The 17697-nt window shown below is 42.0% G+C and overlaps 1 protein-coding gene across 1 annotated transcript in view; it reads left to right on the plus strand.

Moving 5' to 3' along the window:
• pax5 (paired box 5) overlaps positions 1-17697 on the plus strand; it is a 314658-nt gene that overhangs the window by 137621 nt on the left and 159340 nt on the right. Inside the window, exon 6 of the mRNA XM_070900982.1 lies at positions 15099-15274. Within this exon, the coding sequence (XP_070757083.1) occupies positions 15099-15274 (176 nt within the window). The remainder of the gene's footprint in view (positions 1-15098; positions 15275-17697) is intronic.

Below are 17697 nucleotides of genomic sequence, written 5' to 3' on the forward strand. Positions count from 1 at the left end.
CATGGTTGGATGCTGGGGGATAAAGGATATGGTCTTGCCAGCTGGCTCCTGACCCCCCCCTACGTAATCCCCTGACGGAAGCAGAGAAGCGTTACAATGAAAGCCTCATAGCTGCACGCAATATTGTCAAAGACAATTGGAGTGCTCAAGCAGCACTTCGGATGCTTGGACCACTCTGGAGAAAGCCTACATTATCACCCTGACCAGGTCGCTGAGTTTATTGTGGTGTGCTGCATGTTGCATAATCTAGCTATCAGGAGAGGACAACAATTGCCAGATGGGGCTGCCGGTCCACCTCAGGAAGGAGTGGAGGCGGAAGAGGCAGATGAGGAGGAGGAGGTTGGTGAGGACCTCCAGGAGGACAATCAGCCTGGTGATGAATCCATGGTTTCCCCCCCGCCCCCCACATCCCCCGGCAAGACTGCAAAAACCCGTGGGAGTTATGCGGCTGCAAAGCTGTTGTGCCAGCAGCTCCTAAATGGATGCTTTGCATGAACTTACATTGGGGACAGTCACAGTTACAGTTATGGTTAGCCAACAGTTGCATTTGCATTGAGTTACATTTCATCCTTGCCTGGTCTGGCCTGCCCATTGTTTTACAACAGTTGCATTCATGTTTTACTTTAACTTACGTTATTAGATGACACTGCACAACAATTGTAAAGTGAAATAATTTTTTAAAATTCAATTAACAATTTTTTTTTAATGCAACACCCACCAGCACACCCACCCCACAACATACCCCAACAGTGAACCAATAATAAAAATAACAACAATAACCTCAATAATATAACGTGTAACAATTAAAAAAAATATAAAGCACCCCCCTCCCTACGTGTGGCCACGTTTCCCTCCAAATCCTGTGCCCCCCCCCCCCCACCTGCAGTATCTTAACCCCACCCCGTTGCTAGGGAAGTTTTGCTTTCCACATTGCTGGGCTATCGCTGAGCCGAAAGTCGCGATCCCCAAAATGGGCGATATTCCAGCGATCATCAAGGCTGACACATCGCCAAGGCTGGAACATCGCCCATTTTATTTGGACCCTTGCGATCTGAGTGGAAGTCTAGCCCCTCATCTTCAGGGACATGCAGGAGAGACCGGTAATGTTGTAATGTACGCACCTGTGAGGATGCTCACAGGTTTGCAGAGCTGTTGCACCGGTACGCTAGCGGCCTTCCGCGAGAGGTGGCCGCCGGAGGGACTGGAGTGCATCATTACCCCCAGCAACCAAATTTTAATTTGATTTTATATGTTTTAAAGTTTAATTTATTTTATTGCCGGATTTTAGTGTCCCCCTCTCCTTTTATAGGGGGAACTTGTCTAATTTATAGTTTTAGTGCCCAATAAACCTAAAAAAAAACCCCACAAAAAACACAAAAAAGCCTCCCCAAAAAAACAAAAAAGGGCCTTGATAAGTGTTTGGAGTGTCCCCCAGATCAGGGGGCACTTGATTTAATTGTTTAATTTTGTTTCCAACCAAAAGAGTTGTAGAGCTGTTGCCTTGTGAGTGGCTTAGCCAGACATGTGATGTTCACAAGACTCAATAAAACCCCAGTCAGTTGGGTCTAGGTCATCCACGATGAGGTATGCAGTTGTGAGCCTAGTGGATGAACTGGTAATGTGTAGTGTGATTGTTAAACTTTTGTTAATAAACCAATTAATTCTTGATAGCCATGTATTGCTATGAATTCTTAAGCAAAGAACCATGAAGCAAATACATTACAAACCTGAATTTAGGGCAGATGCAAAATTTGTACAATTAGAATGAGACATTTTTTAATGAGATTGACTGGTTGGTGAGTTGGTAATTAGTGGACATAAATTTATGATCACCAGAAAAACAAATGGAAAAGTAAGGATAAATGTTTTTATATCCGCGTATCTGCGGCATAACTAAAACCGCCTATTTCCACCTCCGTAACATCGCCAGTCTCTGCCCCTGCCTCAGCTCATCTGCTGCTGAAACTCTCATCCCTGCATTTGTTACCTCTAGATTTGACTGCTCCAATGCACTGCTGGCTAGCCTCCCACAATATACCCCACGTAAACTTGAGGTCATCCATAACTCGGCTGCCCGTGTCCTAACTCGCACTAAGTCCCGCTCACCCATCACCCCTGTGCTTGTTGACCTACATTGGCTTCTGGTTAAGCAACGCCTCGATTTCAAGATTCTTATCCTTGTTTACAAATCCCTCCATGGCCTCGCCCCTCCCTATCTCTGTAATCTCCTTCAGCCTGCCAACCCCCCGAGAAGTCTGCTCTCCTCAAATTCTGCTCTCTTGAGCATCCCTGATTATAACTGCTCAACCATTGATGGCCGTGCCTTCAGATGCCTAGGTCCCAAGCTCTGGCACCCTCCCTAAACCTCTCTTTCCTCCTTTAAAACGCCCCTTAAAACCTACCTCTTTGACCAAGCTTCTTCAGTATTTTCTTCTTATGTGGCTTGGTGTCAATTTATTTGTTTTGTCTTAAAATACTCCTGTGAAGCGCCTTGGGATGTTTTACTCTGTTAAAGGTGCTATATAAATACAAGTTGTTGTTGTACACAGATTCTTGTTAGGACATGGAATGCCCTTCTCGAAAGCCTTTGGAAGCAGAATCAATAGGTTTTTAAAAGGAAGTAGTAACGAAAAAATTAAAGAGTATGGGGAAAGGCCAGTGGAATGGGGCTATGGAGATGCCAGCACAGGCATGACGGGTCAAATGGCCATCTACTGTGCTGTAGGGTTCTATAAACACATGGTGGGGAGCTTTTAAAAGTAAAGGTTGCTAAGCATTTGCAAATTTACACCACTGTTTATGTATTTATGTTGCATGTGTTTTTTTTATCTCCTAATACTCCTGTGAAGCGCCTTGGAACGTTTCGCTACGTTAAAGGTGCTATATAAATGCAGGTTGTTATGTTGTCATTACTCAATTGATTTACAATATGCGAGGGGGACTTCTGATAAGTTCTATTAGTCAATGGGGCTCTCTGTTGGTCTACTCCCCACAGCAATAGGGATTACATTTAAAGAGAAACTTAGACCCTGATCAGTCTATAAAATGACCAGTCTATAAAATGACCAGGCTCACATGCAAAACCAATCTTTTCTCTACAGATGCTGACTGACATTCTGTGTATCACCAGCATTTTTTGTTTTGATTTTCAGATTTGTAATTTTCTTTCCTTTCTTATGATTTAAATGTACAGACTTCACTTTCTGTCAAATGAAATGTCCCCTGCACTCTTCCAGGGGATTTTGCAGTGAGCAATTTTCTGCAGTGATTGAAATCTATCAAATACGTAGGTTGTGGGGTACATAAGGGGCTTGATAGTTCATTGTACAGCCCCTCCTGCAACAGGAGCATTTTCATTCAAGAACTTCCTTTCTCAATGGGTGAGGGGGAAAGTTGGTAGGTCAGCAGTTTTAACAGAACTGATGCACGTGTGTGATATGATTTTATCTTTATGCAAACAATAAACTCATATGAGATTTTAGCAGTGAAATAGACCTAGTAGCTAAACAATAGAGTGGAACTGCACATATAACACACTGCCTCCAGAAACTGGTGCTGAGCTGAGGATTTAATGGGTTACTGATGGTGTTAAGTAAGAGAATGACTTTGCAGTGCACAAGTACAAATCATTGATATTGAATTTGTTTACTGTCAGTCTCTCCAGGTGATTTTGGCAGAGCTGTACAATTGCTCTGAACTGATACAGAATGCATCTCATATTCTCCGACCCACACTCTCTTGCTAGCAATGCCGTTTCCAGCTAAGGTCACAGAAGGAGCTTTCAGAGATGAACTGTGGCGTGTTCTTTATATAAGAAAGAGCTGCAGGTCTGCTGTGTTCTAATGGAATGAAAGGGAATACAGACATGGATTTTAATTGTAATAGTGTTATTACATTGAGCTTTAATCTTTGAGATAGTTATGCTGAATTATTAGCTTTCATACAAGTGCATTTTAAAGAGAATTATTTCTAAAATATCTTGTGCAGGTTCAACTGCACCCCTATTTATATTTTCCATAATTCAGGAACACTGATAAAAACACTCATTAGGTCCTTGTGATTTATATATTGAATGCAATTTTAAGAAACAAAACAAAAACATAAAATTCCTTGGCCCTGTGCTCCCAGCAGTGAGTCTACTTGAAGGGAGCCTGTGTCAACCACACTGCATCTCATATTCTCCGACCACACTCTCTTTGAGCATGGATCCCCACTGGGGGAGCAGGATTGGTGACTTTACCTGTATGGGTTTGGTATTGATCCTAGCTGTGTATTATTTTACTTCTGACCAGCACTGATGTGCACAGAAAAGCCTACATAGGTACAATTTCTATTCACCCAGCGTGGAGTGCATACTCTTTCTCTACAGAAACATATTCGACTTACCTAAGCCCAGAGAACAAGAGGTACAGGTTGGCAGGAGCCAAGGCTTGGTGAACTTAGGTGCTGCTGGAGTTTAACCTGCTAAACTAAAATAGCTTACTAGCACAAGAATCTGGTGAACTTTCTGCTGCTTGTCTAGTTATGGCTACTTTACCAAATAGGGTGTTACATTTGCAAGGTTAACTGGAGCTGAGTGGGAAAATATCCAAGACCCCAGTGTGTCCCTTCCCCTCAGGTTGGATCAACAAGGCAGGCTAAATGGTGAATCATCAACGGTGCCCTGGAATGTTGCTTGGCTCAGGTGTCTGATCATCAAGCCTGCCACATAACTTTTACTCCGTTCCAATCTTTCATCTCCAACAATATCATCTCGGAGCTAATCCTACCCCTAGAAACCTGACTTACCTTTCCCTTTTCCGAAGAAATATAGCCACTAGTTGCTCAGTTGGCACTGACAGTGTGGGTATAGTCCTCGCCCAGTGAACAACAGGAGGCGTTGCTGGTGCCCGAGTGTCATGGTGAAAAGTAAAACTCCCCATAAGGTGTGTGAATGTACCACAAACATCATCCTGATCCATCAAGCAGAGGTTCCACTAGTTCTAGATACAGAGCCTCAGCAGCAAGTGCTTATCAACAACCCAGTGGTAAGGACTGAACCTTGCATATATGAACAGTTGGTCAATTCCCTGACCGCCAGGCCAGGTCATCCAGGATTGTTGCCCAAGCCTTGTTCGTCAGTTTTTCATGAGTTATTCAAGATAATTTTGCCATCAATGTGGTGGAAGGAGCTACATGGCCAATTTACGATGTTCCAGATGTCCAAAATCAATGCCATATGTTAGAAACATAGAAACATAGAAATAGAAAATGGGTGCAGGAGTAGGCCATTCGGCCCTTCGAGCATGCACTGCCATTCAATGAGTTCATGGCTGAGCATGCAACTTCAGTACCCCATTCCTGCTTTCTTGCCATACCCCTTGATTCCCCCTAGTAGTAAGGACTACATCTAACTCCTTTTTGAATATATTTAGTGAATTGGCCTCAACAACTTTCTGTGGTAGAGAATTCCACAGGTTCACCACTCTCTGGGTGAAGAAGTTTCTCTTCATCTCGGTCCTAAATGGCTTACAACTTATCCTTAGACTGTGACCCCTGGATCTGGACTTCCCCAACATTGGGAACATTCTTCCTGCATCTAACTGTCTAAACCCATCAGAATTTTAAACGTTTCTATGAGAGCCCTCTCATTCTTCTGAACTCCAGTGAATACAAGCCCAGTTGATCCAGTCTTTCTTGATATGTCAGTTCCGCCAACCCGGGAATCAGTCTGGTGAACCTTCGCTGCACTCCCTCAATAGTAAGAATGTCCTTCCTCAAGTTAGGAGACCAAAACTGTACACAATACTCCAGGTATGGCCTCACCAAGGCCTTGTACAACTGTAGTAACACCTCCCTGCCCCTGTACTCAAATCCCCTCGCTATGAAGGCCAATATGCCATTTGCTTTCTTAACCACCTGCTGTACCTGCATGCCAACCTTCAATGACTGATGTACCATGACACCCAGGTCTCGTTGCACCTCCCCTTTTCCTAATCTGTCGCCATTCAGATAATAGTCTGTCTCTCTGTTTTTACCACCAAAGTGGATAACCTCACATTTATCCATATTATACTTCATCTGCCACGCATTTGCCCACTCACCTAACCTATCCAAGTCACTCTGCAGCCTCATAGCATCCTCCTCGCAGCTCACACTGCCACCCAACTTAGTGTCGTCCGCAAATTTGGAGATACTACATTTAATCCCCTCGTCTAAATCATTAATGTACAATGTAAACAGCTGGGGCCCCAGCACAGAACCTTGCGGTACCCCACTAGTCACTGCCTGCCATTCTGAAAAGTACCCATTTACTCCTACTCTTTGCTTCCTGTCTGCCAACCCGTTCTCAATCCACGTCGGCACACTACCCCCAATCCCATGTGCTTTAACTTTGCACATTAATCTCTTGTGTGGGACCTTGTCGAAAGCCTTCTGAAAGTCCAAATATACCACATCAACTGGTTCTCCCTTGTCCACTCTATTGGAAACATCCTCAAAAAATTCCAGAAGATTTGTCAAGCATGATTTCCCTTTCACAAATCCATGCTGATTTGGACCTATCATGTCACCTGTGCTGCTATCCTTAATAATTGATTCCATCATTTTACCCACTACCGATGTCAGGCTGACCGGTCTATAATTCCCTGTTTTCTCCCTCCCTCCTTTTTTAAAAAGTGGGGTTACATTGGCTACCCTCCAGTCATAGGAACTGATCCAGAGTCTATGGAATGTTGGAAAATGACTGTCAATGCAACCGCTATTTCCAAGGCCACCTCCTTAAGTACTCTAGGATGCAGTCCATCAGGCCGTGGGGATTTATCGGCCTTCAATCCCATCAATTTCCCCAACACAATTTCCCGACTAATAAGGATTCCCCTCAGTTCCTCCTTCTTACTAGACCCTCTGACCCCATTTATATCCGGAAGGTTGTTTGTGTCCTCCTTAGTGAATACCAAACCAAAGTACTTGTTCAATTGGTCTGCCATTTCTTTGTTCCCCATTATGACTTCCCCTGATTCTGACTGCAGGGGACCTACGTTTGTCTTTACTAACCTTTTTCTCTTTACATATCTATAGAAGCTTTTGCAGTCCGTCATAATGTTCCCTGCAAGCTTCCTCTCGTACTCTATTTTCCATGCCCTAATCAAACCCTTTGTCCTTTGTCCTCCTCTGCTGAGTCCTAAATTTCTCCCAGTCCCCGGGTTCGCTGCTATTTCTGGCCAATTTGTATGCCACTTCCTTGGCTTTAATACTATCCCTGATTTCCCTTGATATTCATCATTGGCAACTTAATCCAGGTCCTCATGAAAGGAGTTTGGCCAAGAGATGTTCTTGAAGTTTGCCCCTCACCAGAATGTTGACTGAGGGGATGCTGTAGTATGGAGGTCCCTCTCCCTGCAACTGGTTCCTATTTTTGCCAAAAATCCTTCTCACATTTTGTTCCGAGATGAGCTGAAGCTAGCCCTTCCATTTCATGCCTAGGAACTGTGAGCCATAAAGGAGAACTGCTTGGTTGCATGTCTTATATCCCAAAAGTTAACTTCTTTGGAACATTCTGTTAGGAAGTCATTCACAATCTGCAGATCTCAGATTTTCATTAAATGCTCTGCATCGAAACAACCATTCTAATCGTCCAAGATACTCATGGACCTTTGCTCATAATGAGCAGTACTTCCTTTGACAGACTCATTTGCAGAACTATTGACAGGAAAACGGATAGTCTGAGACTCAATGGTGCTACACTGGGATTCCTTGCAGGACGTTGATCCCTCTATGTCAATTTAGGCTTACAAGGTGGCTCTCAGTCAGTCTCATTATGGTTGAATGTGTTATCCTCGAATGTGGTCCAATATACAGGGACATAACTACTTTCTCCATTGCTGCCGTATTAGACCATAGTCCGAAGTGATGGACTGCAAATTGGGATTTTCACTAGTGGATGATCCTATAGGTTTGGTTTCTATAGTTTTGTTGTGTAGGTTTTTTTTCATGTTTACAGTTACACTTTATTTTAGTGGATGATTCTGATTTTGATACAATGCTGCAATTTGCTCTCATTGAATTTTTAAAAAGGAAAAATGCTTGATTTGATATTTTAGATGCTTTTGAATATCTGTCTGCCTCTGGACTGTTTGAACCCTCAAAGTCATTTCATGTTTTGTTTGTCTTCTTAAAGCATTGTCCTAAATGTATAAATAAAATCCTGGGTTTAGAGTAAGAGTCGCCTAGCTACACCATCAAATTGTAAAAGAAATCAGTCCATAAATATCCCATTGTTTCCCAATTAATTGACCACCGTGCTTTTGCCAATTCAAAAAATAATAACAGAGGGCAACTGGACCCAATGTCTGACCGTGATTTCCATGGGCATTCCTGCAACCTGAAGGCTCACGCTGCCTCCTCTGGTTTTTGTTACAAAGATTCGTGGCTACAAAGCAAGTAAAATATCAAGTATTTTCTAAAGTGCAGTAATGGGCTCTTCAGTTCTGCTGGAAAATCTGAGTATCAGATCAGATCCTTTTAACATCGGATCCTTTGTGTATAATTAGTAAAACCTCATGGGATGATTTTTCCTTTTGCAATGGAGGGAAGATTTTCATAGGTTAGGGCAAGGACAGACAGAAAGTTGATGGGTTGACAGACTTAGTGTGGGTTTGGTAAATTGTGAAGCTAATTTAATGCGCTGCCTTTGACCACTTTGGAAGAAGTATATTAAAAAGTCCACACCAATTAGTTGACTTCAAGCAAATGTACTGTTTAAAGTTTGGAGATTTACTGTGATACAGATGCGTGTGATGGTGTGCTGATGATGTGTCATTGGTGCTCCTGCTTACCCTGGGGTGAGGGGCAAAAGAACATCTTAATGCAATATCTTCCCCACATTGCAGTAAAGCTGTCAGTGCAGGCTGCTATTGTGGGGCTGGGGAAGTAAAAATGCCCTGAGAATTGGTCTTGTATTGTTTTCACTTTGACACTGCTGCCTTTTGTAACTTGTTTCATTTTAAAGTAGGCTGTTCTTCAATTTTTACCAGTTGAAAAGAACTGAGCATCCTGTCACTTGATTGGTAGAAAGTGAGCAGAGTTGCTAACTCTCCGCCAGTGCAAAGTGTGAAGCTCTCCATCCTCACTCTGCAATGATGTGAATGGGCAGCGGAACCATGGTCCACTGCCTGTGCTTCTCTGCACTGCTAGGTACAAGTGCAATAAGAGCACAAAGAATTACAAAGGGTTTTCAGCTGCTACAAGGTCTCTTTTTCATTAGCAAAGTTTAATCCTGTGAGGTTAGATATCCAACAGTCCTGGGAAATGTGATGGTCCATCACTCCATGGCATTCTGTTTAGTTAAAGCAGTATTTACAAACATTAAGCACATTTTTAAATATCATTTGTACGTGTGAAATATTATTTGTGTATATAATAAAACAAATGTATGCTGAGAATGCCACGTTAAATAGCTCAATAGAACAGACTGTGTGTATATGTGTAGCAGCAACCAGTCAGTCACATATGAATTACAATACAAAAACAGGTCAACAGGTCTATGTCGGTGTTTATGCTCCACATGAGACTCCTCCCACCCTACTTCATCTAACTCTATCAGCATACCAGTTTAAGGTTTGAGTCTTTGGGCTATCATTCAAGGGCACTCTTATCTGAGGCAGACTAGGTGGTGCATTGGATTATAGATCACTCTGCCCCAAGGGGACATGAGAATGGACAGTAGTCCTAACACTGCCACAACGCACCTTACACAACCCATCGTGGTGCAGACTTGATGGAAGTCGACTGTGCCCAGACCATTTCACCACAAGAACATAAGAAATAGGAGAAGGAGTAGGCCATTCAGCCCTTCGAGCCTGCACTGCCATTCAATAAGATCATGGCTGATCTTCTACCTCAACTCCACCTTCCTGCACTATACCATATCCCTTGATTCCCTTAATATCCAAATATCTATCGATCTCTGTCTTAAATATACTAACGGCTGAGCTTCTACAGCACTCTGGGACAGAGAATTCCAAAGATTCACAACCCTTTGAGTGAAGAAACATCTCATCTCAATCCTAATTGGCCGGATCCTAGTTCTAGACTCCCCAGCTAGGGGAAACATCCTCCCAGCATCTACCTGTCAAGCCCTTTAGGAATTTTGTATGTTTCAATGAGATAACCTCTCATTCTTCTAAACTCTAGGGAATATTGCCCTAGTTTACTCAATCTCTCCTCATAGGACAATCCCCTCATCCCAGGAATCAATCTGGTGAACCTTTGTTGCACTCCCTCTAAGGCCAGTATATCTTTCCTTAGGTAAGGAGCCTAAAACTGTATGTAGTACTCCGGTGTGGTCTCATCAAGGCCCTATATAATTGTAGTAAGACTTCTTTACTTTTATACTCCAACCTCTTGCTGGCCGAAGGATATTGTTTGCGTCCCGAGGGTGTTTGCAAAGAAATAAATCATGGGTGAGAAATTAGTGATAGAAAAGAACGGCAAAAATTAAAAAAAATGGAAATAGCACAAATTCTCCTTTAGTGGAAACTGATGTGTACCATTTACAATTTGACAAAAAGGACAACAGGCAAGGAAATTAAAAAAAAAAACCTACAGATTTTAAACCAGTTAGTGGACCTGCTCAACTTAGAAGCAAAAGGGAGCGAGAAAGAATAATAATTAAATGCAGAAAGATCGCCTGAAACAAATAATCTCTGTGACATGTTGAAGGAACATTTCTGTTTGATACAGCCAGCACTGAAGGTCTGATATTGTAAGTTAGTTGAGTCTAAGTACATGATTAACTGCAGCAAGGCCCTCCACAAAGATATAGATTTTTCTTTATGGTATGGAAAGGAAAATAAATCAAATTATGTTGGAACAACAGTAAGGGGAGGGGAAGGGGTTGAGCGTCTAAAGTCATTTGCAATTTAATTGATTTTTGAAGGTAGGAAGCCAATCAGTATAAGTAAATTGACGTTATGAGATAAAAATGATCTCTTAATGCGATGCCTTCCCCACATCGCAGTTTCAGTGCAAATAAATGTGGCTGAACCCCCTGGATCAGCATGACAGCAGTTATTGTGTACTGCACAGCACTGTCATGTCAGTGGGGTTCTGTTCATGTCGCAGTTTATTTTTCCTGCATGTGTCTGTGCTCCCTGAGAGAAGGCAATGAACAGTCTCACACTGATTGCTGTTTCAGCCAACAGCGGTCGAGAGAATGTAATTAATGACTCTATTTGCTCGAGCACGGCCGAGAACAATTGAGTTTGTTATGGCAACAACTGATGCCAGGTTCCCTGGGCTCAAGGGATGTGTTTAGTCTGCAGCTACAGCTGGGCAGAGCACCAGATGATCCTCCTGCACTGGGAGTGTTGGGCAAATGAAGTGTCAATAAAGTTAAGTGATTCAGTCCTACATTTTCAAACTGGAGTAGATGAGGAAGTGGAGTGATTTGATGGATTGCCTGCATAGCAGACCTCATGAGCAGTATTTGACCTGTCCACAACTGGTCCTGTAGAAACCAGGATACAATAAATGAACAGCACATAGACATTGAAAAACAACCTTTTTAAATGAGAAAAGTAGCATTGTTGGGATTGTAGTGTTCTCTGGAAGTGTGGTGTATATTGCCATGATTTTAATTGCAGACTAAGGTAGCATAATAATAAATATATATTATAGAAAGATGAACAAATTTGCCTTAAACAGCTTCTCTGTAAATAGTGAAACCTTGGTTGCTACCACATTCTTCAGACTAGAGTTTCACTATATCATGAGTTGGCAGAGTAAACCTTACCAACTGATGATAGGTTCATGAAATGGAGAAAGTAGCAAGTTGAAGTTTAGCTTAGCTTGAAATTTACTTTGTTCTCAAAATTGATAGGAAGATTGGCTGATACAAGGAATGTGATAGAATCCCCACTTTTGATTTTAAGCCTGCCCTGATAAAAACACACAAAATACTCCTCCCAATGGACTCTCCTATAGCTAAATTGAAATGAATTATTTAAATTAAAAGAATCAGTCAGTATGCGGACAGAGATTTTGGTACTTCCTTATTGGATGTGCCGATTTTCATTGCTTTGTGGGGTACATTCTATGGGGCCTTATGAAATAACCAATGAAAGATCACAATATGGTAGAACTGCCACTGCGATCGATGTGTTGTCCCATGTAGTCACAGGTAAGTGCTTTGGGACATTAGAATCTCTTCACTTAATAAAAAAAGAAATAAATAAATATTTGCATTTATATAACACAATGTCTCAAAGTGTATTACAGCCAATGAAATACTTTTGAAGTGTAGCCACTGTTGTAATGTAGGAAACATGGCAGCCAATTTGTGCACAGCAAGGTCCCACAAAACAGCAATGAGATAAATGACTAGATAATCTGTTTTAGTGATGTTGGTTGGGAGTTAGGCGTTGGCCAGGACATCAGGAGAACATTGTGCTCTTCTTCGAATAGTGCCATGGGATCTTTTACATCCACTGAGAGAATAGGTGGGGCCTCAGATTAACAGCTCATCTGAAAGCTTCATAAGATCATTATTGTTACTCCTGTATGTCCCACTGTGGGAATAGGATAGGAACTTGGACTATTTTATATCTGGAACAAGACTCCTTTGGCCGTTATATACTCATGGCATAGTTCATAGCAAAGCTGTACAGAAACGCATACTTTTAGAAAATGTTTATGGTTTTGCTGGAAGTAACAAACATAGAAAATCTTTCGACTATATTCATGATGTTGTTAACACATAGTGGTCAGAGGAAATCTTCCCTCTGTTGTTGTTTCCTTGACCATGATTGAACTTGGTTGTCTCATCGTTACTGGTCTTGCCTGTTCCTGCAGCAAAGTGAGAATCAAAAAGTGAGCAGTTAAAATCTTAACTTATTGAACAAATGTCCTGACATTACAACAGTGACTATACCTCAACAGTACTTCATTGACAGTGAAGTGCTTTGGGATGCCCTGAGGTTGTAATGTTTAGACCTCGTTGCATTCAGCAGAGAGACTGAAAAGGCAGCTGCTGCTTTGTAACTAGGATTAGGAGTTTTGTCAGCTTGGTCTTATGATTTTACCTCTTTTTCAGTTAGGGGAACATTTTGCTTCCACAAATTAGCTTCATCCAATTTTTAGACACGAACCCACCTCTGTGACAAATCAAGGACACAACCCTGTGTCCTACCAGTCTGTAGCGCAGTACCATATAACATCAATGTACTGCTGCAATGTGCCACATTAAATTATAATTAAGAAACTTATTAAAGATGATGATATCTGCGTGAATTCTAAATTGAAAAAATTTACTGTTTCACCCCACTTTATTTGCTATCACAAGCTTTCTGCTTCAATGAAGATGATGAGATGGAGACTGTAGACGTCTTACAGTTTCTGAAGCTCCGAGGTTGAGCTCACCAGAGGTGTGGAGTGTTTTTTCAGTAGTTCAATGTGATTGAAGTGACTGGAGATGTGGAATGTCTCATGTACAGGCTTCATGATTGAGTTAATCAGAGGGTTGAGTGCCTCACGCAATAGACCCATGTAACCTTGGCTCTAGACATAGATGCCTCATATAACCAAATATCTGATATAATGGCATGACTGAGAGAGCAGCAAAATTCACCACACATTTTTGGAGGTGGATTTGAAAGGCAGCCACTGTTTGGAGTTGAGCTCATGGTTATTAGAATGTACACTGAGGACTGTGATCACCAGACTACAGGGCTCCTTAGAAAACATATCTGAAGAAAAATGAAAACTAGCTCATTATTTTATTAAAGTAAAAGTGTGGGGGTAGTGGCTAAGGATCAGTCATATCCAGCTGGTGTACTGTAAATGGGCACGTGTATCATTAAAGATGTGTATTGAAGTAACTGATCTCTGTATATCCAAGGAGTATGGAACTGGTCCAAATGTATCTTACAGGTCAAGCTTTGAAATGAAGAAGCAATAAGCCAGTGAAATGGTACTATCACCAAAACATGATTGATCAATTGAATTCTATCAAAGAGAGTGGACAGCCAGATTAAGTCAGGGCTGATAGGTTCAATGAGTTAAAGCATGATGTTCATTTCAGCTTCATTTCACCAGTCTTTGCTTGTGAAATTGGTCAATCAATAGAGGTTGAAGATCATATATCGGTGACCATCTTATAGGGAGTATAATCTACTCCAGGCAGCCCCTGACTCCAGCTGCCTTCTCTATAATGGAGACAGAGCCGAAACTCCATCAGTACGACTGAAATGGGCTGATATCTTCGACAAATGAAAAGTATTTTTGGAACTCTGTTGATTTATCTTTTACTCGGGTTGATTTACAGAGAAACTGTAACCATCTTGGAGGAAATATAATGATCTCACTTCAAAATTTGTGCAATAAATAGATATATAGCTAAAATATAATCATAAAACTTTGATTTTTCTTTCTTCTGCCTTTAGAAAAATAAATGATTTTTTTGATCAGTGGGTGGGTGGGTGGTTAAGAATGCTGTTTTGTTTAGTATTACAGAATTTACAAAATTAGATCATTGGTTTTGCTTTTGTGCCTGAAGGCCTTTAAACACAAAGTAAAATCTTTAGCTGAATTTGGAGACTAAAAAGGGCTGGGATTGTGATGCGAGAGTTTCTACATATGAGAGAAATGAAGAATAAAGAACTGGAATTCGGAAAGTGAAAGCCTTGGAGGGTCTGCTGACATTTCATTACACTTGCATATAAACAAATAACAATAATGCAGTGTCTTTAATTCATTCACTGTCAGTGTTGAAGTCTCCTGTTGTTCCTCATATTTCTCTAACTGTGCTGTATAATATTTAGCAATAGAAATGATTTTTCCAGCTGTTAAATGCTTGAAAGCATTTGCATATTTGATAACTGAAAATTAAATCTGCTTGACAGATGATTCACTTTGATGTTTAACAGATGCGATACTCAGGCTCCTTTAAATGTTTTACCACCCACTTTTCACAGCTTAAGTAAATCCACTTCTGTGAGGCGGGAGGTGTTTGATGAACTCCTCCTGTAAGAGGTTTCTTCTTTAATGTGTCCAGCTCAGTTTTCTCCTATGCGCCTTTAATGCACTATGCTAAATGTTTTTCTGTGTCTCTTTTCGTAAAGGTGTTCAGGAAAACCCAATGCACAACGGACACTCCCACCCGAGCAGGGATTTTCTGCGGAAGCAGATGCGTGGAGAGCTCTTCACACAGCAGCAGCTAGAAGTGTTAGACAGAGTCTTTGAAAGACAGCACTATTCAGACATCTTCACAACTACAGAGCAGATCAAATCAGAGCAGGTGAGAACAAACACTTTCATACAACCTTCTTATTAATAAACTGAGATGGGCCTCACAGCTGTGGACCTCGGAGACTATAAGTTTGAATCTCTCTTCCATCAAAGATAGTGATGCCAACTAAATAGCCAGAAAAAGCCAAGGATCTCATGTGAAATGAGTTTGTCAGTAGGTCAGTTTAGAGCGTAAGAGGGATAAAAATCTCTATATTACAAAAAACGAAGTGTCAGACCATGTAAAGCTGTGGGTTTGTGTAGCCCAGTTATTTGGGGTTGAGTTGTTTAAGGAGTGATGGGATAAGGAAATGTGGTCTTTGGCACAACGCAAAAATGGGCGTTTTTGTCCTTTAGATGGAAACACAAAAAAAAACAAGAACAACGCAGGGCCTAGCAGAGATGGTGTTAGAAATATTTGGGTGATAATTAGGTTAGGAAGGAATATATGAACAGGAGTAGGCCATTCAGTCCCTCGATTCTGTTTCACCATTTGATTAGATCATGGTTGATCTGTACCTCAACTCCATTTACCCGCCTTTGCTCCATATCCCTTGATACAATTATCCAAGAAAAATCTATCAATCACAGCCTTGAAAATTTCCATTGACCCAGCATCCACATCCTTTTGGAGGGGATAGTTCCAGATGTCCACTACCCTTTGTGTAAAGAAGTGCTTCCTGATTTCACTCCCAAATGACCTAGCTCTAATTTTAAGATTATGCATCTGTGTTCTAGAGTCCCTCACCAGAGAAAATAGTTTCTCTCTATCTACCCTATCAAATCTTTTTATTATTTTCAGGATCTTTACTAGATCACCCTCAGCTTTATAAACTCAAGTGAATACTTACCAAGTTCATGGAACCTGTCCTCATAATTTAAGCCTTTAAGCCCTGGTATCATTCTGGTGATTAGAAAGAAAGATTTGGATTTACATAGCGCCTTTTATGACCACCGGACGGTCTCAAAGCGCTTTGCAGTCAATGAAGTACTTTTGGAGTGTAGTCATTGTTGTAATGTGGGAATGTAATTAGAGTCATCATACATCTCTTTTTCTTTAAAAAAACAATATAGCTATCTTTTAAATGCTTTTGATCCATAATATGCAGCAGTTTCCCTTTTCTCTGTGCAATGCAGGGAAGTAACAAATAGTCTACAAGACGAGAAACTTAGAATAGGATCGGTATTTTCCATAAAGGTCTTAGCACATTTTGGCAACAGTCGAAAGAAATACAGAACACAAGTAACTCGAAACAAAGAGGAATTGTATCGCCATGTAGTAACAATTGTTATAGTCGCCTTACTGTAATTATCTTTTGTTCTTTAAAACTGATAGTTTCAGGCAGCTTTGGAGCAAACATTTTGTTCAGAGCTCCCCCTCAACCAATGCCATGAATTGGTTATGTCATCCACAGTCCATCATTCCATCCCAGAAAGTCACATGGGGAGCTGTCCCACACAAGGACCCCGATGTTAATGGAGTCGGAAAGGGTAATAGGGAGTCCGGTAGCAGGCGAAGAATTTGGCAAGGCCAGGGAGGTGGGCGCCCTGCCTCTTAATGGATATGCGCAAACCCACGCCTGATCCCCGGACAGATTGACTGCCTGGCCAGTGGCTGGGAGTAGAAATTTAGCAAGGCTGCAGCCAGGGACCCGTGGGAATGGTACCCGGCAGTCAGTTGGGGGAGGGGGGAGCCTCTAGTCACACCTGGGAGAGGGGGGAAGAGGAAAGAATCTGGGCAGCAATTGGGGGGGTGGGGGGAGAAGGACGAATCTGGTTAGAGATCGGGAGGGAGGGCGGGGGGAGACAGGAGAATCTGGGCAGAAATTAGGGGAGGGGAGGTTATGGGGGAGAAGGAAGAATCTGGTTAGAGTTTGGAAAGGGGGTGAGACAGGAGAATCTGGGCAGCAATTGGGAGGGAGGGAGAAGAAATAATCCGGGCAGTGATCAGGAGGAGGAAGGCTCTTAATGCTGTTTCTTTTTGCCTCTTTACTTTTAGGCTGGTTCAGTCAGACATTAGTGCAGCGATCGGGAGGAGGAAGGTCGGGTCTGGCTTCTTGATGAACGATTGGAGATCAGGGGGAGGCCGGGGCTGAGGAGGCCTAAGGACTCCTTGCGGCGTCTGAGGATGAGCTCTCCAGCTCCTCCTGGCCCACAAATAGTTCTAAAAGGAGCAAATATTTAAAACTTACCGCAGGCAGTTGGTGCCTCCCACCTTGGATCTGCTGCCGTGCTTCCGACAACCCCTGACATTCAATTCATTTACATCACTGCGCTGATGATGTCATTGGGCCAGGACCGTTGAATGTTAAGTAGGCCCCTGCCTGCCTTTTGCGGGAGCCTCGTGGATGGCCTGATTTGGGGCAGTAAAAATTTAAACAACCAGGAATGGGGTTGGATTTTAGTCGGGTTGCTCAATCCTGATATATTATC

The sequence above is a fragment of the Pristiophorus japonicus genome, chromosome 1 (genome assembly GCF_044704955.1).
Source record: "Pristiophorus japonicus isolate sPriJap1 chromosome 1, sPriJap1.hap1, whole genome shotgun sequence".
Classification (NCBI taxonomy): domain Eukaryota; kingdom Metazoa; phylum Chordata; class Chondrichthyes; family Pristiophoridae; genus Pristiophorus; species Pristiophorus japonicus.